Source organism: Jaculus jaculus, chromosome 2 (genome assembly GCF_020740685.1).
Source record: "Jaculus jaculus isolate mJacJac1 chromosome 2, mJacJac1.mat.Y.cur, whole genome shotgun sequence".
In the NCBI taxonomy this organism is placed as follows: domain Eukaryota; kingdom Metazoa; phylum Chordata; class Mammalia; order Rodentia; family Dipodidae; genus Jaculus; species Jaculus jaculus.
The window spans coordinates 69325385-69346048 of NC_059103.1; the positions used below are offsets into that span (position 1 = coordinate 69325385).

The 20664-nt window shown below is 43.1% G+C and overlaps 1 protein-coding gene across 2 annotated transcripts in view; it reads right to left on the reverse strand.

The window, feature by feature from the left end:
* Vps35l (VPS35 endosomal protein sorting factor like) overlaps nucleotides 1-20664 on the reverse strand; it is a 149615-nt gene that overhangs the window by 63610 nt on the left and 65341 nt on the right. For both annotated transcript variants that reach the window (XM_045143951.1, XM_045143952.1), the window contains exons 15-18: nucleotides 11631-11677; nucleotides 10612-10723; nucleotides 9634-9750; nucleotides 658-711 (exon numbers count right to left, since the gene is read on the reverse strand). In XM_045143951.1, the coding sequence (XP_044999886.1) occupies nucleotides 658-711; nucleotides 9634-9750; nucleotides 10612-10723; nucleotides 11631-11677 (330 nt within the window). The remainder of the gene's footprint in view (nucleotides 1-657; nucleotides 712-9633; nucleotides 9751-10611; nucleotides 10724-11630; nucleotides 11678-20664) is intronic.

A 20664-nucleotide genomic window follows, 5' to 3' on the forward strand; every position in this document is an offset into this window, starting at 1 on the left:
TAAGCATAGAACACATTTTTTAAATTTATTTATTTGAGAGAGAGAGGTTAAACAGACAGAGAATGTGTGCTAGGACCTCTAGCCACTAAAACCAAACTACAAACATATGTGCTACCATGTGCATGTGGCTTTCGTGGATATTGGGGAATTGAACTTGGGTCCTTAGACTTTTCAGGCAAGTGCCTTAACCACTAAGCCATCTCTCCAGACCTGTATTTCCTTTGAAACACACATTAATGATTGTTTCTTGTAAGAGGTGGGAATGGTAGTGCATACTTGTAATTCCAGCCACTCAGCAGGAAAATCACTTAAGCTCAAGACTTCGAGACCAGCCTGAGAAACATAGTAAAAGCCCATCTCAAAAAAAAGGTAAAAATTTCAAGTTTTGAGAATTACCACTGCAAAATGCCTAGACTCAGTTGCTATTTTAACCATGAAAGAATATAATTCTTTTAAAAACAATGTCAGGCATCGTAGTGCACGCCTTTAATCCCAGCACTTGGGAGGCAGAGGTAGGAAGACTGCTGTGAGTTCAAGGCTACCGTGTGACTACATTGTGAATTCAAGGTCAAGCTGGACTAGAGTGAAACCCTACCTTGAGAAACAAAACAAAACAAAACCCAGAAACAACAACAAAAATCCTGTAGTCATACATACCGTGAAATGCTTGCAGGTATATTCCACCCACACCTCAGCACAATTAATGTAATCCTATGAAAGAAAGTAAAAGCAGCTTTACATTAAGAACAACAAGAAGACTTAGTTTATGACAAAAGAGAAATACAGAAAATTCTAGCCTACTGCTATACTTCCCTCGTGTTTGAACATCAGCTGGTGGTACTATTTGGGAGGTTGTGGAACCTTTGGGATTAAGGATAATAGCCAAACCCAATTTCTAGTCTGACCCCTCTCCACTTCCTGATCTACCAAGATATACCAAGCTTTACCACAGACTGCTACATATCTAACCATTCCAGCTACATACCTTCCCCATCACAATGAACGATATGCCAAAATAAATCTTTCCTCCTTAAGTTGTTTCTGTCAAGAACTTGGGCAAAGCAACACTTAAGTAATTTACTGATACATTTTACCATAGGAAGCAAGCAAACAGACTGAAGCTGTGTGCAACTACTTAGGCTTTCATTCTAGCTTTGCCCCCCAGGCCAAGGTGACATCTAGGAAGTTCTGCTGAGAGAACAAAGGGTCTGGGATGGGGCAGCCTTCACCACACCTCAGCCCAGAACCTCCCAGGGATCCAACTGAGGGCCCAAGGTCTGCTTAAAATGTGATTGTAGAAAGCAAGAAGAAAAGCAAACTTGCTGCCTTTAAAATAAAAAATAAAGCAGTGTCCAATAGAGAGGTGATTCTATATGTCTTATTAAAAAGATTTAAAAGGTACTAAGAGTATAGGTCAGAAATTATGTGTTAGAAACAAGTAGGAGGGTGCCCACAAAGAGATGTGTTACAGTGATAGAAATGACAATGACAACTGAGTCTGCTGTCTGCCTTGGAAGATATCAAAATGGAAAAAAGAGTGTCAAGGGATGTAGCTGCAGGTACATCCCCTAATTCTGACACCTTAAGGCAGAGGAAGAAATGAGGAGAAAAAAAGAAATAGTTACAGTACTTTTCATTTATCTACAATTTCAGTATCCTGTCAAACCATGGTCCAACAATATCAATAAAAAATTCTGGAAGTGTACAATTTGTAAAAATTATGTAACTTTAAAAAAATCATATGGGGACTGGAGAGATGGCTTAGCAGTTAAGGTACTTGCCTACAAAGCCTAAGTACTCATGCTCGACTCTCTAGGTCCCACGTAAGCCACACAGTGACACAGGCACACAGGTAGCTAGCACCTGTGCACAAGGGAGCACATGTATCTGGACTTCGATGTGCAGTGGCTGAAGGCCCTGGCATGCCAATTCTCTCTCTCACACATGTGCTTACTCTGGCTCTCTTGCATGTGCATAAAAAGAAAAGGCCAGTCTGTTGGGCTTGCATCAAAAAAAAAAAAAATCATACAGTTACAATTATTCTATTTTGTTACTAGTTACTATTCCATCTTGCTGTACTCTTTATAAATTGAACTTCAGTGTATATGCACATACTAAAACAAAACAAAACAAAAAATACAGTATAAATATGGATCAGTACTCTATAAGGCTTTAGACAACCACTGGGATCTTGGGATATATCTCCTGCAAGTAAGGGGAGCAATTGTATTTTGATCATAGTCAAAACTAGGAGCATACCCAGGCTTAATTTGAATGCTAGGAAGGTAAACTTAGGTGAGTGTGAAGGCAAAAATGGAGAAAACCACAGACACAGGCACAAGGCCTGGGGCAGCTTTGGAACACGTGTACAGGCACCATGGCATACACTTAGGTTGGTTTGTGGCTTTTTAAAAATGGATCAGAGAGAGAAGGGGAGAAGATAGAGAAAGAGGAAAAGAGAACAGAGAGAGGAGGAGGAAAGAGGAAGAGGGCCCAAAAGAAGAAGAGAATGATAAAAATAAAGAGGGAAAGAGAGAAGGGGAGGGGGAGGGCATGTACCAGGGAGGAGGAAGGCCAAAAGAGGGTAATTTGTCTGACATGACTGCAAACAACTGGCGTACAGTGTACTGCTCAGCATACGTACTCAATGTGGAACAGCTAAATCAAGCTTACTAATATGTGTGTCACCTCACACAACTATCACTTTTTTGTGGTAAAATACTCAAAATCTACTCTCTTGGTGATGTTCATGAATGTAGAGTTATTAGCAGAGTTAACTGGACACACCTGACCTTCCAGATGAGCCAGATGCAAAAGAACTGAACAGGTGAAGTTGACGATTTCTTGAACGAACCCTTGATAAGTGATTTTGATTTGGATAAGCATCCAGTTTTCTTAAGTTATAGCACTATTCTTTTTGCTTTGGGAGGGAGAGGTGAGTCTGGGTCTCACTCTAGCCCAGGTGGACCTGAAACTCACTCTTAGTCCCCAGGCTGGTCTTGAACTCATGGCAGTCCTCTTACTTCTGCATCTCAAGTACTAGTATTAAAGGCATGCACCACCAGGCCTGGCAGCACTATTCTTACTACACTGTGGCAAATGCCTTAGTCTTTTCTTCTTGACGAATGCTTGCCTCGACTGCTATTTATCCATGGTCATTTGCTGCTAGAAGGAATATGACAAAGCAGGGTCAAGATATTTGCTCAGGGCTGGAGAGAGAGCTTAGAGGTTAAGGCACTTGCCTTCAAAGTCTAAGGTTCATCTCCCCAGAACTTACATAAGCCAGATGCACATGATGGCACATACATCTGGAGTTCATTTGCAGTGGCTGGAGGCCCTGTCGTGCCCATTCTCTCTATTGGCCGCTTCCCCTCTCTCCCTCTCAAATAAAATATGTCTAAAATAAAAGTTATTTTTTTCAGTTCTCATAGGCTCAGAGGAAGCCCATTTTTCTGTAGGGGTAGCTAAATCAACTGTGGATACATGGCTTAAAAGGATGATGAGATGTTAAACCCAAACCTACCACTTGATGGCCATCACTACATGCATTACAGCAACTGATGAAAGTTGGTCTGCCATCTGACATTTCCAAGCGACCACATGTAGAATGAGCCTAGGTCCTCTTCTCTCACCCAGCAAAAACATCAACTCCAAATGGATCAAGGACCTCAACAGAAGACCTGACACCCTTGAACAACTAGAAACAAATATGGAGAAAACACTCCAAGATAATACAGGCATGGAAAGGACTTGATCAGGGCTGAATATTCCTTTCTGCTAATAATTACTGCTCAATGACCTGATTCTATACATAAGTGATCCAAGAGAGTTCACTAAAAAGCTCCTAGAGGTGATTAATTCTTTCAGCAAAATGGAAGGATGTAAGATCAACACACAAAAATCAGAAGCCTATGTATATTCCAATGACAAGCAGAGAAAGAAATCAGGGAAGCAGTAGCATTTACAATAGCCACAGAAAAATTAAATATCTTAGAATATTCCTAACCAAGGAAGTGAAAGACCTGTACAATGAAAACAGAAAAATAATGAAGAAAGAGGGCTTGAAAGAAAGAGGGTGGTTAAGGCATTTGCCTGCAAAGCCAAAGGATCCCCGTTTGACTCTCTAGGACCCATGTAAGCCAGATGCACAAAAAGGTGGGGGAGACATTCATTCGTTTACAGTGGCTGGAGGCCTTGGCATGCCTATTCTCACTCTCTCTCTCTCTCTCTTTTTCTCTGAAATAAATAAGTGAATAAAATATATTGAAAAAAAACACTGAAGAAAGAAATGGAGGAAGATGAGAAGACAGAAACACCTCCTGTGTTCATGAGTTGGAAGAATACCATGACAATGTCTCCTACCAAAAGCAATATACAGAGTCAATGCAATTCCAATAAAAATTCCAACAGCACTCTTCACAGAGTCAGCAAACATAGTTTCAGCTGGCTGTGGTGGCATATTCCTTTAATCCCAGCACTTGGGAGGCAGAGGTTAGGCTGTGAATTTGAGGCCAGCTTGAGACTACATTGAATTCCAGACCAACTTGGGCTAGAGCAAGACCCTACCTCAAAAAAAAAGTCTCAAAATTTATATGGAAGCACAAAATGCCTTAGACTGTCAAAAATACCCTCAACAAAAGGAATTCCTCTGGTGGTATCATCTTACCTGTCTTCAAGACATGCTATAAAGTCATCGTAATAAAATCAACATGGGACTGGCACAAAAACAGACACATAGATCAACAGATTAGGATAAAAGATCCAGATATAAGTTCCTGTAATACAACTACCTGATCTTTGACAAAGAGCCAAAATCATACACTGGAGTAAAAACAGCATTTTTCAACAAATGGCACTAAAGGAACTGGATAGCCACATGTAGAATGAGCCTAGGTCCTCTTCTCTCACCCAGCAAAAACATCAACTCCAAATGGATCAAGGACCTCAACAGAAGACCTGACACCCTTGAACAACTAGAAACAAATATGGAGAAAACACTCCAAGATAATACAGGCATGGAAAGGACTTTCTGAATAAGACCCCAGTAGCCCAGGGAAGCAGTCTCAACCATTGGGAGCTCATGAAAAGCTATTGTGCAGATAAGCAAACCATCAACAGAGTGAATAGACAACCTACAGCACGGGAGAAAACTTCCACCAGCTATACAGCCAACAGAAGTTTATATATGGAATTTATAAAGAACTCAGAAACTACGCAATAAAATGTCAAACAACCTCTATAAAAATGGGGAAACTGAACGGAAAATTCTCAAAGGCAGAAATTCAAATGGCTAATAAACACCTACAGAATTGCTCACCATATTTAGCGATCAGGCAAATGTAAATTAAAATGACTTTGAGATTCCATCTCACCCCAGTTCAAACAGCAATCATCAAAAAGTTAAATGAGGGCTGGAGAGATGGCTTAGTGGTTAAGTGCTTGCCTGTGAAGCCTAAGGACCCTGGTTCAAGGTTTGAATCCCCAGGACCCATGTTAGCCAGATGCACAAGGGAATGCACGCGTCTGGAGTTCGTTTTCAGTGGCTGGAGGCCCTGGAGCTCCCATTCTCTCTCTCTATCTCCCTCTTTCTCTCTCTGTCTGTCGCTCTCAAATAAATAAATAAAAATAAACAAAAAAATTTTTTAAGTTAAATGACAACAAAGGTGCTGGTGGGGATATAAACTTGTTCAACCCCTATGGAAATCAATATGGAGACTTCCCCAAAAATGGAACATAGACCTACCATTTGACCCAGCTACACCACTCCTGAGCATAGACCCCAGAGATTCCACTCTTCGTTACAGAGATACTTACTCAGACATATTTGTATTCACAATAGCCAGGAACTAGATTCAACTCAGTCACCTATCAATGGATAAGTGGTTAATAAAGCTGTGATCCATATGCACACTGTAATTCCACTCAGCATAAGGAAAAATGAAATAATAAAATCTGCAGGAAAATGGATGGACTTGGAAAACATCGTGCTAAGTGAAGTCACACAAGGATAGAAAGACGGGTGCTGCCTCTTCCTCTTCACATGCAGTTCCTGACCTGGAACAGCTTGCATTGCCTACAAGCGGTAGTAAGCCCAGGAGTATTGACAGTGAACCAGAACCAAGTCAGGAGAATGTGGAAATAGGGAGGGAGGAGAGAGGAGGTTACTTGACAGGCAACTCAAGGAACAGAACACAGAGAGTGGAAACGTTATGGAGGGAGGAGGAGAAAAACACAAAGCTAACAACAAAACATGAATCTGTACCATAGATGCCTTCCTCCTGAAGAGCAAACTAAAAGATATAACTCTTAGTAAGAGAAAGGTGGGGGGGAAATCACCCAGGCAGAAGAGCCCCAGTCTGGGTGTAGAAAACCTAATCCTAGAGTCGACTTGTTATTCCCAGTGCCAGAACTGGGTAACACCCCACCGTGAGCTGCTGGAAGGGGAGACCTATAAGGGCCCTAAAACAATGAAGGCTATTGCCAAAGTACTTGGTTATCCATCAGAGCTAAATGGCAAAACCTTATTGCTGAAGACACTACAGAACATCGAGAGATCATACTGGAGCTTAGAAGGAAGCCATCTCCCTGCTAGCCAGCCCTCATAGTGCTAGACTGGCTATATGAGCTTCTGGGGAATAACGTCCACTAACATTGTGAACAGAAATCAATCTGCCAGACAAGATGTACACAGCCTATGTGGGTAATCAATGGCTCTCTGATTGGATAAAAGGCCTTCTCAGTGAGAGACAACACATACCTGGTACTGAGAAGGTCAGAATCCAAGGGACATGGTGGTCACAGGCTCCAGAGAGTTCTCACTAGTCTTTGGCTAAGAAGAATGGCTACATCCATCAAAAGTCTCTCAATCAACTATGCTTATCCTCTTTAATCCAGGCTGCTCTCACTCTGGACTGGAAAGTTTTTTTTTGTTGTTGTTGTTTTTGTTTTTAACAGATGGCAGCAAAAGCCTGGGTGAACAAAGAGCCATCAATTCATCAAGAAAAGATGGCCTACTACTTAACATAAGAAGAGCCACCTCTAGCACATCTGCCAGGGCCAAGAAGACATAACAGAGGAAGTGGCAATTTAAACATGAGTGCTATTCTTTTTATTTATTTCCAAGGAGAGAGTTTGGGGAGTGGGTAAAAGAAGGGAGGGAGGGAGAATTGGGTGCTTCAGTGCCTCTAGTCACTGCAAACTCCAGATGTATATTCCGCTTTGTGCATCTGGCTTTACGTGGGTCATGGGGAATCGAACCTGGGTTGTTAGCTCTGCAGGCAAGTGCCTTAATCATTGAGCCATCTTTCTAGCCCATGAATGCTTTTCTCACTACTATCCTGACACCTTCTCCAGGAAGATGGCAACAGACATTGAGGACACTCATCAAAGCAGAAAGCCACAGGTTGCCGAGAGCTCAACACTGAAGTCAGGGAACACTGCAGAAGAGGAGGTGGGAAGGAGTATCTTGAGGCATTGTCCATTCACCCACAGAGGCTAAATGATGCATTTATAGCTCCATGATGAACACCACAACCCCACTGAGGAGGATGAGAGGAATGGGACCAACACACGATTTGTTCATAAAGTTCCTAATTGGGCTGGAGAGATGACTTAGTGGTTAAGATGCTTGTCTGTAAAGCCAAAAGACCCAGGTGTGATTCCCCAGGATCCAGGTAAGCCAGATGCATGAAGTGGTACATGCATCTGGAGTTCATTTGCAGTGGCTGAAGGCCCTGGCGCCCCCATTCCCTATCTGCCTCTCTCTATATCTCTCAAATAAATAAACAGGGACTGGAGAGATGGTTTAGTGGTTAAGACACTGCCTGCAAAGCCTTAGGATCCAGGTTCAATTCTCTAGTACCCATGTATGCCAGATGCACAAGGTGGCACATGCGTCTGGAGTTTGTTTGCAGTGGCTGGAGGCCCTGGTATGCCCATTCTCTCTCTCTCTCAGTCCCTCTCTCTCAAATAAATAAATAACAAAATAAAGTTCATCATTAATACAAAAAATTACTGTGGAGATGCTGATCCTCAATCCTTTAGGGCTCTCCTACTAGACCAAGATTAAAAGAACAACAACAAAATAACAACAACAAAACCTTGGGCTGGAAAGATGGCTTAGCATTTAAAGGTGCTTGCTTGTAAAACCCAACAGCCTGGGTTCAGTTCCCCAATACCCACATAAAGCCAGATGCACAAAGTGGCCTATGTATCTGGAGTTAATTTGCAGTGGCAAGAGGCCTTGGCAGACCAATTCTTCCCATCCCACCCCACCCCCAGCTTACCAATAAATAAAAATACTTTATAAAATACTCCCAACTAACTGTTGTATTCTGGAAGTCCTTTGCTCAACCAGAAGTCTCCATTACTGGTACTGGAGAGATGGCCCAGTGGTTAAAGCACTTGCCTACAGAGCCTAACAACCTGGATTCAATTCTCCAATACCCAAGTAAGGCCAGACCCACAAAGTGGCACATGTGTCTGAAGTTCATTTGCAGTGGTTAGAGATCCTGGCACATCCATTTTCTATTCTATCTCTCTTTATTTTTTTTTTTTATTTTTCATCACAGACAGAGACAAGGAGGGAGAGAGTATATGTGTGAGAATAGGCTCACCAGGGCCTCAGCCACTGCAAGCAAACTCCAGAGGCATGTACTACCATGTGCATCTGGCTTACGTGGGACCTGGCGAATCAAACCAGGGTCCTTAGGCTTTGCAGGCATGCGCCTTAACTGCTAAGGCATCTCTCCAGCCCCCTCTCTCTTTTTGTGTCTCTCTCTTCTCTCTCTCTCTCTCTCTCTCTCTGCTTGCCAAATAAAATAAAAATATTAAAGTCTGTAATACTGGTAAAACTTTTACTGTATCTTGAGACCTCAAGATATAGTTTATATATATATATTTATATTGGGATATAAAATCAATAAATTACATCTTTAATGCCATTAGCTCCACACTGTAGGTTAATAAATAATACAATAAAGATTTGCTTTTAAAAAGTGAGGGCTGAGGAGATAGCTTAGTGGCTGAGGCACTTGCCTGCAAAGCCAAAGGACCTAAGTTTGATTTCTCAGGACCCACATAAGCTAAATGCACAAGGTGGCACATACGTCTGGCATTCATTTGCAGTGGCTGGAGGCCCTGACATGCCCATATTTTCTCTCTCTATCTGCCTCTTTCTATCTCTCTCTCTCAAATAAATAAAAATAAAACATTAAAATAAAATTTTCAGCCTTATTTCCCTAAAACAGACTCTTATGGAATCTGGAGCACACTGCTTTCTAGTTAAACTAGCTAACCAGGGACCCTCAGTGATCTCCTGTCTCTGCTTCCCTCAACATGGGGTTTTGGGCATGTGTGACCATGCCCAATTTTTTAAGTGGGTACTGATGATCAAATTCAGGTACTCATGATTGTGCAGCAAATGCTCTTTCCCACTGAGTCATCTCCTGGCCCAATTATTATTATTATTTTAATTTTTTTGTGAGACGGGTTCTTGCTATGTAGCCTGGTCTAGCCCTGAACTTCCATCCTATATGCTAGGACTATAGTTTGAACCACCAAGCCTTATTAAAAAGTATATACTGCCTAACTTCTATAGAAACTAGCTGATATTAGGTCTAAATGTCTACTTACCTGTGGATTTTTCAACTTTGTGATGACTTTCCAAGCTTCGTTCAGAATCTGAAGTCTATCATTCTCAGGAGGATCAGCCAAGGCCAAGTTTAACCCCAGTGAGCGAAAAAGAAGATGCTAAGAAAAATATCAAATGATTGCATTAGTGAAGATTTTAAATCAAAACAACTTGAGGCTTAAAATAATAATAATTCAAACAATGGCTGTAACATTTACTCCATCTCTGAAGAAGTCCTCTAAAGACCTCCTTCTGGAGTTCTACAGACCCACCCAAATGACCCCCAAAACCCCAAACTTCCACTTCAGGGCTGGCTAGGTAGCTCAGTGGCAGAGCACTTGCTCAGCAAGTGCAAGAGCTAGGTTCAATCCCAAGCACTGTTGAGAGAAAGAGAGAGGTGGTTCTGAGTACTCATTTAATTTGTAGGTTATGAGCTAGAGAGATGGCTTAGCAGTTAAGGTGCTTGCCTGCAAAGCCTAAGGACCCACATTCAATTCTCCAGGTCCCATTTAAGCCAGACGCACGAGGTGATACAAGTGCACAAGGTCACACATGCACACAAAGCAGCACACGTGTCTGGAGTTTGAGTGCAAAGACTGGAGGCCCTGGTGCCAATTCTCTCTCTCTCACACTTGCTCTCTAGCTTAAAAAAGGCCAATCTGTTGGGCTTGCCTCAAAAAAAATTTAAGTTATGGGTCATAATATTCTGCTGAACAAAGCTCTTCCCTAACAAGTGGATATATTTTCAGAGATATGAACAAAGTCATTCCTAAATACTCCAGATAATTCAACAGATTAAGTACTCACAGAGCCTGAACTATGGCAATTACATGACGTTAACTACTCCCAATCTCAACTCCCCTTACACCACAACTCTTTGGAAACAGAGCCTTTTCCTGTACCCAAGCTGTCCCCACACCAGACTCTCCCTTGAGAGAGATCAAGCAGACATTGCCTGTTTGTTCTCCCGGTGAGCCTACCTTGGGGAAACCAGACTCGTCACATTCTTTAATCATGCCGATGAAGTCCATAGACCTGGTGGCGATAAACTCAGCCCTGAAGGCTGACATCACAGAATTCAACAGCAATGCACTGCAAGACACAGATGTCCACGTCAGCCCACTTCTCCTGGATGCAAGGCTGTGCTACCTGCTGTTTCCCATCCCCAAGTCTCACTATGTAGTATAGGCTACTCTCACACTTGCAATCCTCTTGCCTCCACCTCCCAAGTGCTGGCATGTTGTATCACATCCAGCATATAGCTGGCTTTAAAATATGAATGAGTGCTGCCAAGGATGACTAACAGACTTTAATGGAAAGGTTAGAGGGATAAAAAACAACACAGAGTAAAGACAGTCTCTAGAGGATAACCCAGGGATGCTATGCGTACTTGGAAATGGACAATGTTGAATTAATTAGATGGATGAATGATAGATGGAGGAATGGACAGGTATTTAAATCATTAAGCAATCTAATCCATTAAAACAGAATTCAGCCTTCAAATTGGCCAGAACACAAATAAAACTAAAGATTAAATATGGATCCATGCTACAAATGAGTATCCAATGTCTTACACAAGGGATTTCTTATGAAAGACATCTTGAGGGATTTCTTATGAAAGTCACCTGAAGTTTTTGGTACTTGGGACAGAGAGGTGAATAAAACTCACTGAAGGCTGTATACACATCTACCACCAAGAGAATAGTAGAAGGGAACCTCATATGCCCAGGAGACAGGAAGATCAAGCTTATCCTGGGAGTACCATTCCTGTTTCACAGAGGAGGAGACTGAGTCACAGAGTGGTCAAATGAGTGCCCCAAAGTCACAAAGCTGAGACAGAAAAGCTGGTGTGAGGGCAAGCAATTCACACCCACCATTCGGAATCTCTGTGCTGTCTGCCTGGCCCTCAGCTGCTCTCACCCACACCTGGTTGGCAAGCCTGAGAAAAGCAGATGGCTCCAATGTCAAGCACATGTTTTGTGAATCTTAAAGTACTTACTTGTTGCCTAGTTTCTTACATCTTTCCATCATCTCAGTCAACAGAGCCTAGTAAATTAAAAACAAAAGCATCAGTTGGGAGGATTCAAAGCAAGTGTTCTAAGGTTTGCCAACTACAACACTCTAGCAAATGTAGCCAATTCCCATAATGCAAATTCTCACAAAGTGCCTTGCAGGTGTGGGAAGTAAGAGATTTTAAAAAAAAATCCATTTTTATGGCATTTGGTGGGCTGGATAACAGCCTCCAAGCTACCAATGGCGAGACCTTGGCGAGGCACTGGCTCTGCTGAGCTGGGTCCCCTCATACTCACAGAGCACACAGGCACCCCACCTTCAGGGTCACTACAGAATGACATACCTTCTGGCTCCAGGACATGAACAAGGATGGAACATTCTTAGTTCCCCTTGGACTGCCACACTCTTAACGTTTCCCAAGGCACCTGTGGCTCGCTTGGTAATACAATCAACAAAATCCAGGCCACAGCTCACTGCTCAAAGTGTGAAGCACTTTGCCCTTGTAGTCTCACCTCTCTCATGTGTCCTGAGAACAGGTGCTCTGATGGGGCCTGATGGGACCCTGAATGGGCTGACACCAAAAGCCACACTTTTTGCTACCTGATCCTTACTTATAGTTTCAAGCACATTTTTCTTCCCGAGACAAGATGATGGTTCCCTACCTAAAACTGTGTTAATGGCATTAGAGCTATCTTGAGACAATTACATATCTTCAAAAGAGCCCTTATGTTTTGAAAAATCAATGTATGAAGTAGGCTTTAGGTCAGTGGTTTGGGGAAAGTTCTGAATACCACAGACAAGGTCAAGCCTAAGACAGAAGAGTACACACCAGCAGTACCATTCTGAGCTCGTGGCTCTGAGACTCACAGGTCCCGACTACCAGAACAAGGCTCCACTTCCTTCTCCTCAGGCGCACACTGCATCACAGGCCTGGGAGGCCCACAAAACATTAGTTAGGCCCATTGCACACAGACTAAGCCAGGCAGGGCAACCCACTTCCTTGTAAGAGACAGAAATGAAGTTTGTGTCTAAATCTGGCCCAGAAGGCAAACATAGTCCTCTTCACCGCAATGTGACCCTCCCAGTGTTGCCTGAATAATTACGGTGAGAGCCAATTGAGACATTCCTGTCAATATCCCCACCCAGGACTCAGGTCTTATGCACATTGTGGTCTCTGCCCATATAAATCACGTCCTCTTACGGATTAACTCATGTCCCCTCAATTTCACACATAGAATCTCTAATTTCCAAAGTGATGGTATTTGGAAAGAGAGCCTTTAAGAAGGCATTAAGGTTATCTGAAGTCATGAGAGTGGACCCTGTCCAAAAGGATTGACATTGTCAGTAGAAGAGGAAGATACGACAGAGTATTACAAAGAAAAAGCCTGGTGTAAGACCATATTGCTGAAGACACCACAAGCTGCTGACACAGGACATGGAGAAATCACACAGGGATTTAGAAGGAAGCTAGTTCCCTGATGGATAGCCCTCCCCTAGTGCTGGAAAGTGCTACATAAGCTTCTGGGAAGTAATGGCTGCCAATGCTGTGAACAAGCAGGGGATCCCTCTAGCTATGAATTCAACTCATCAGACAAGATGTACACAACCATGCAATAATAATGGCACTCAGCCTAGGTAGGTAACCAATGGCTCTCTGACTGGATAAGAGGACCACTTGGTGGGAAAGAACTCAGAGCTGGTATTGGGAACCAACTCAGAATTGCATGGAGACGAAGGTCACAGACTCAAGAGATTAAGTGCCCATTAGTGTTTGGTCAGAAAGAGTGGCTACACCCATCGACATCTTTCAGTTAACTGTGCTTATTCCCTTTAATCCATGATGCTCTCACTCACTCCAGGCTGAGGAAAGATTTCCTTTTTACAAAAGACCATGAAAACTGGGGAGAACCAAAACCCATCAACTTGACAAAAAAAAAAAAAAAAAAAAAAAAAGCTGAGTGGCTAATATGAGATGAGCCACCTCTAGCACACCTGTCAGGGTCCAGGTGAGTGCTGCATTCATAACCGTGCTTAATACCAGGGACCCCACTGAGAAGGGTAATGAAATGGGAGCAGGGAGGAGGGGTATAACAGAATAACACAAAGGGAATGGGACCGACACTTGATTTGCCCATTCAATAATCCTAATTAAGGAGAAGGAAAGAAAGAAGGAGGGAGACATGTGTCCTCCTTGTCCTTGGTCCTCTTGGAGAAGTCAGATTATAATGTGACAGTTGGAGCTGCTGAAGTTACCTTGCTACTAGCAGAGAAGAGCAGAACAGAAAGTGATATGCAGGCTGTCTGACTCAAGACCTCCTTGCTGTGGGGAGAGGGCAAACTGACTTATCTTTGCCAACTAGGTTTGGCAGGTGCCTATTCACTGCAGCCATAAGCACCCCACTGACGAAACTGAGAGGGTCACAAATGGCTTCCTAGCCCCCTGGTGGTATATTTACACTTGAAAAATCATCCTTGACCAGTACCAAAGTGGTTTCTGGAAAAAGCTGGAAACAGAAAATTCTATATAACTATTGCATAGACAACTCCCCAGCACACACATATTCATTCTAAACCTATCTAAGGAGCAATGTTAATATATTAACCAGTGTTTGAGGCACTGAGGAAAGGGAAGGGAGGAAAGTGGACAGCAACTCACACTCTCATAAGGTCTGTTCTATCTTACATATATACAAACATGCACACATGCATGGTTGAGTACACACACACACACAGGGGGGGGGGGGGAGAGAGAGAGATATGGATTTTGAGACAGGGCTTGAGTAGCTAGGGTGGCACAGAACTTGTTATGTGGTCCAGGCTGGCTCTGAACTCAAGATCCTCCTCCTGCCTCTACCTCCCTGAGTGCTGTGTTTACAAGTGTGCACTACCATGCCAGGCTGGCTTACCACTTCAGAAAAGGTGAACTATAGGAAATACCTACTTTCATGTAAGGGCAAGATTCAGCTATTAAAATGAAGTACATGTTTACAAAGTACCCATTTTCACATACATAGAATGCATTAAAAAACAGATTCAACTGGCTGGAGAGATGACTCAGTAGTTAAGCCGCTTGCCTGAAAAACCTAAGGACCTGGGTTCAATTCCCCAGTACCCATGTAAAACCACATGGACAAGGTGGTACATGTGTCTGGAGATTTTTGTTGTTGTTGTTTAGTTTTGTTTTTTTTGAGGTAGGGTCTCACTCTAGCTCAGGCAGACCTAGATTTCACTATGTAGTTTCAGGGTGGCCTTGAACTCATGGTGATCCTCCTACCTCTGCCTCCCAAGTGCTGGGATTAAAGGCATGAGCCACCACACCTGGCTTGGAGCTTGTTTGTATTGGCTAGAAGCCCTGGAACACCCATTCTCTCTCTCTCTCCCTCTCCTTCGTTCTCTCAAATAAATTTCATTAAAAAGGACTCACTCTCCTGCTGCTACTGTTCACCTGCTGTGGCAGAAGTAATGTGATATCCACCTCTGTTCATGCCCTGCTTTCCCCTGCCATCATGGAGCTTCTCCTAGAGATAGTAAGCCAAAATAAATTTTCTCTCCATTAGCTCCTTTGGTAGCAATGAGTAGGTAACCGCAACAGAAAAATTGGTACCAGTACAGTGGGGTCATTGATGCCAGAAACCTGAATTGTGTGGCTTTTGGAACTGATTTGTGGGAGGATCTAAATCCTGGCCTAAGAGGTGCATAGCAGTGCTATAAGCAGAGTTGGACAGAGTATTCTGGTCAGAGTTTAAGACACCTAAATGCAGAAAGAACTGTGGACTGTGTGGGTTTGGCTTGTGAGGGGAAGAAAGAGCTTTGTCTGGATTTGGCTAGAAGCAGTTTGTGTGAGAGACTTGCTGCATTCTGTCTGTGTCATGAGAACTTGAGTAGGGTTGAGTTGAGAAGTAATGGACTGATGCGAGCAGATGAATATGGCACAGAAAGAAAGGCAAGTCTCAGGGTGGAGACAGTGCCCATTCAGCTGCAATTGTTGGAGAGATTACCACCACTGATTGAGCCAGCTGTTCTATATTGGGACAGCAGAAAGAATGTTGACTATTTTGAAAGTAGGGAGCGTGACTGCTGAAGGCGTGTCCTGCCTTTCAAAGTAGGCTTCTCCCCCCTACCCCCCACGGATTAACAAATTGGTAGCCCACCTGGTACTATGGGAATATAACAAGTGCAAGAAATGGTCATTGTATTTATAATGCAATTTGCTTTTTGGAAATAGCCACTGGGTGATGTGAGGCAGAATTGCTAGTCTATGAGTGGGGGCACAATGGTGCCAGTAAATTAGATTATTTTACACACAGGTTTGGCTTAGGGTTACTTAGCCACTTCAAAAATATAGGAAAGAGCAATAGGATGTGGTTCAGTGGGTAGAGTGACAGCCTAGCATGTACAAAGTTATGGGTTCCATCCCCAGTATCACAAACCAGGTGTGGTGGTGAATATCTGTAATTCCAGCACTCAAAGGTAGAGGCAAGAGGACCAGGAGCTCAATACCATCCCTAGCTATATAATAAGTTCACGGCCAGGCTGGGCTACATGATATCCTGTCTTAGGGTGAGGGGTGAAGGTGGGGAGGGAAGAGCAACAGCGTGTAGAAAAAGAGGGAAGTCAAACCAAGTTAGGCCACATTCCTATTTTCTATAACAAACTCATATGGAATCCAGATTGGTCAAAAAATTTTACTTGTTTCTACTAAGCAGCTTTCTAATAGCTGTTTACAAATACTGCATCATAAAAAAGAATGAAGCAACACATTTATTTTCTGTCTTTGTTTTCTTCCTGATTTTTCTAAATTGAGCAGAACTGAAAGGGGCAGGCTAAATCAGAAACACATCTTAAGAGCTAACAGCCTTTCCACTAACCCAAAGTTAACAGGTCAAGTCTCAGTGAAATAAGACATTTCAATATGAAGAAAAAGAAATTCTACACTCCAGGCATTAAGCAGGAGAAAAATTGTACTGAAAATTATTTCTTTGGGGAATTTTTTTCCCCCAGTGAATGAATATAACAGAAGTACATACTGAAGGAAAATTGAACAGTGACCCACCAAGGCTGTTCCTTTACTTATTATAATATCTTGAAGATGCTTTACAAGTGTTTTTGTTTGTTTGTTCAAGGTTGGCCTTGAACTATGTAGCCCACACTGACCTCAAACTTGACGTGATCCTCCTGCCTCAACCTTCCAAGTGATAGGATTACAGACACAAAACATGCCACCTGACCTAATTTCACAAAGTCTATGGAGCTATTTCCAATCATGACACTAGAGTCACAGTGCCATGATCAGTCAGTCAGGGCCTTGCATTCCACCTCAAGGGTAGTGGTGAATAAGACACCTATTTAGCACCAACATGGCCATACAGCAAGTATTTCAGTTGTGAGGCTTTAAAGAAGTTTCTAAGCCAGGGTTGTCTCAACTGTACATGGGGATAATAAAAGTATGTGTGTGGGCTTGGGAGGCTGGGAAAAGTTTGGATGATCTGAGCAGAGCAACCCCCACAGAGCAACACACTGAGTGAGCCTCAGCAAAGAGACAGTTGTGTGAGGCTGACAGGCCTTGCTTTGTCTATGACCCAGTTCCTCTCCACTGTTCACACCACAAGGTCACTCCTCTTCACACACATCCTGCAATGACTGATGGTCACAGACATGCACAGTTACCCAAGAAAGGTATGTGCTGTGACGGTGAGCAGAAAGCATCCCAAAAGCATACCAGAAAATAATTCCCCCCCCCAGCATTGCGCACATGCACACTCACAGAGACAATATTACAGAGGGAGGAAACACACCAAACATATTAACACTGTCACCCATGGATGACAGGATTTGGGGTGGCCACTTTTCTTTCAACCTTTATTTTCTGTAATATTTTTGCTCATGTTTTCCTATGAAAATCACCCTTATTGATTCCTCCTGTTTCTGCCAGCTACCAACTGGCTCTCCTCTCTGAGACCCATCTGGTGTGTTCCTGCCCCCTTCTTGTTCTTTTCAGATCATTTTCCCAATCAAAACCCCTCAAAAGCTCCATGCACCTCTAACCCTCAGTTAAGCAACCTCTGCAGCCAATCCCAGCAGCACACAGGCCATTCCGAGCCAGTGCTGCTTCTCCCTCTTCTCCAGTAATGCTAGGCCCTGACGGTGCACACAGCCTCCTCGGTTTGCTCAGGTCCCCTCTCCTACCCCCTCCCACTTGCCCCTTGGCCTTCAAGCCGGCTCAGGCAGCATCTGCTTTTGTTAGGTCCTCCAGAGCCAATCATCACAACAGCAGTGTCATTACAGTCTCCAACTGAATGACCCTTAGAGAAAGGTTCATCGCAGGTGGCAAAAGTGAGACACAAGGGAGTCAGTGTACCAAGGCAAAACAGCTCTACTGCCCACCTATGCCAGCCCCTGCTGATGGGCTTTCATCTCCCCTCCTGCAATGTGCGGCCCAGCCAGGGATGAGATTCCATACGAAACTGAGTCAGAAATGAGGTTGGGGGACAGGGGGGTAAGACGTTCCTCCCTCCACACCTCCCACCACACCACTCACAAACTAGGAGCTGCTAGAAACAGCAACATGGAGCCTCTCAGGGGAATTTTTTCCATCACACCAAATCAAAGTATGTAAGATGGTTGCCTTTCTCTTGGCAGAATGTGCCTGAGCTCAAATGTAGAAAACATCTGTTCTAGTTTTTTTTAATACTTTCTCAGGGAGGCCTTGAACTCACAGCAATCCTCCTACCTCTGCTTCCCAAGTGCTGGGATTAAAGGTGTGGGCCAACACACCCAGCTCTACATTTTATTCAGGTCTTACAAAACAGTGTGAAAGGGAGAAAACTGAGAGGTAAGGGAAGATAAAGAGGGGAGAAGAGAAGTACAAGACGTGGAGCCCAGAAGCCCATGTAGGCCATGTGTAGCCCAGGAGCCCTGTTTATTTATTTTTCTTAAAGTGAGAGAGTCTCAGTTAAACTCAGGGTGACCTGGAGCTTACTCTATAGCCTGAGCTGGCCTTGAATTTACAATGGTCCTCCTACCTCAGCCTCTTGAGTGCTCAGTTTGAAAACTATTTTTTATTTACTAAAATCTTATTTGTAGATGGTAGAATCCTATCTGTTTTGTTTCTCGAGGTAGGGTCTCACTCTAGCCCAAGCTGACATGAAATTTACTCAGGGTGGCCTTGAACTCATAGTGATCCTCGTACCTCTGCCTCCCAAGTGCTGGGATTAAAGGTGTGCCCCACCATGACAGCTTGGAACCCTGTCCTCAAACAGCAACAGGAAAAACCCTTTGGAATAATCACCCTTTTTTTTTTAACTTGGATTTTGAATTTCTCAGTCATTTATTCAGAGACAGGGTCCCCCAACATAGCCAAGACTGGCCTTGAACTTATGATTCCTTCTATCTCTATTCCCAAATAATAGGATGACAGGCTGTAACACTACATCTGGCTGTAAATTTCAATTGTGATTTTATACATCAAATATTCACAGCTAAAGGAAGTTCTCCTTTCCTTCTCACCTACCCCTGCTGAGCTGTGTGGGACCAATTATGTCAACCAGACTTTACATTGCCCTATTTTAGAGGCTCCACTTCTTAAAGATATACAGCTCTCATTCCCTCCCCGCCTCAACTCATCTCAGCCATCAAAGAGATTTCAGCACCAAATTGTCACATGTTATTTTCAATACCACCTTCCAAACTGACAATTCTACTTTTAAAAAATGATTTTTTTTTCACTGAAAATCCCTCATCTAAATGCTCAAACTGAATTTATTATTCGGGTGACCTAATTTTTTAATCACTTCTCTTAATGATGATTTCCTACAGTGGTACTCCCCAAGAAAGTTCTATTCCCAGCCTCTGCCCCCTCTGAGACTCCTGATGCTTAAAATAAAAGCAAGGATGCCTTATGACATGTACCTTTTAATTTTCATCTGATTTTGCCTTTCATTAAAATAAGGAGAAAAAGGCGTCCTCATTTTCAGCACACTAACATTGCCTGTAGGAGTCTGAACCAGTCAGAGGAAGGGTGAGTGGCTCTCCTTACAGTCAGGTTCACAGGCCTTTTCCCAGGGGTGGATATGGTTCCAAGACTGATGAATATAACAGAGAACCAGAAGCAGTCTTCCAATCTTCCCTCTGTACCTTCCTGATTTAAAATCAAAAATGTTTATCTAAAATATAGGAAGTCCTTGGTTTTCTTTTCATACTTTAGACTGACCAAGTGAGAATATAAGCAGGGTAAAGAAAAGAGATGGACAAAGAAAAATCAGTTAGGAAAATCCCAAAGGTAGCCAAGCATGGTAGCATATGCTATAATCCCAGCATGCGGGAGGCCAAAGTTAGAGGATTGTGAGTTCAAGGCCAACTAGCACTACAAAGGAAAACTGTCTCAATATACACAAAAAAGAACTATGTGTGAGACAAGAACACTGTGCTGGCTACTTTTTGCAATAGATAAGAGGATAGGAATTACCATCACAGCTCCCATCGTGAAGATAAAATGATCTAAGTGACGAGGGGCAAGTGATCTAGCTTCTACTATCACTTAACATGTCACAGAGCCAAAAGGTGGACCCAAGCACCCGGACTCCAAAACCCTCATGCGCATACCTGGAAGTCCTTCAGCTTATGACTCACATAGCAGTATACTGTGAGCACCCTCCTTAGGGCAGGACAGACAGACATGCAGGATATTATTTAAATGACCCCATGGCATACCACTGAATATACCCAACTTTACCAATCCCATTGGTTTCCTTGAACTCTACATCACCACAAACATGTGCACACATGTTTTCATGTTTGGATGCTCATTTACTTATTTCTGCAGGGTCAATACTTGCAAGTGGGATTGCTTAGTCACAGTCCTGTCCTGTTTTACTGAAGGGCTGGCGGCACATGCTGGTGGTACCTAAAAATGCACAGCAATCTCTTCATTGCTCTGCTCCGTGTATACATGCTTTAAGTACGTGGTCCACTTCCTTTCAGCTACCAGAGGGAAGGCAAGCAACATCACACCCATCACAGCC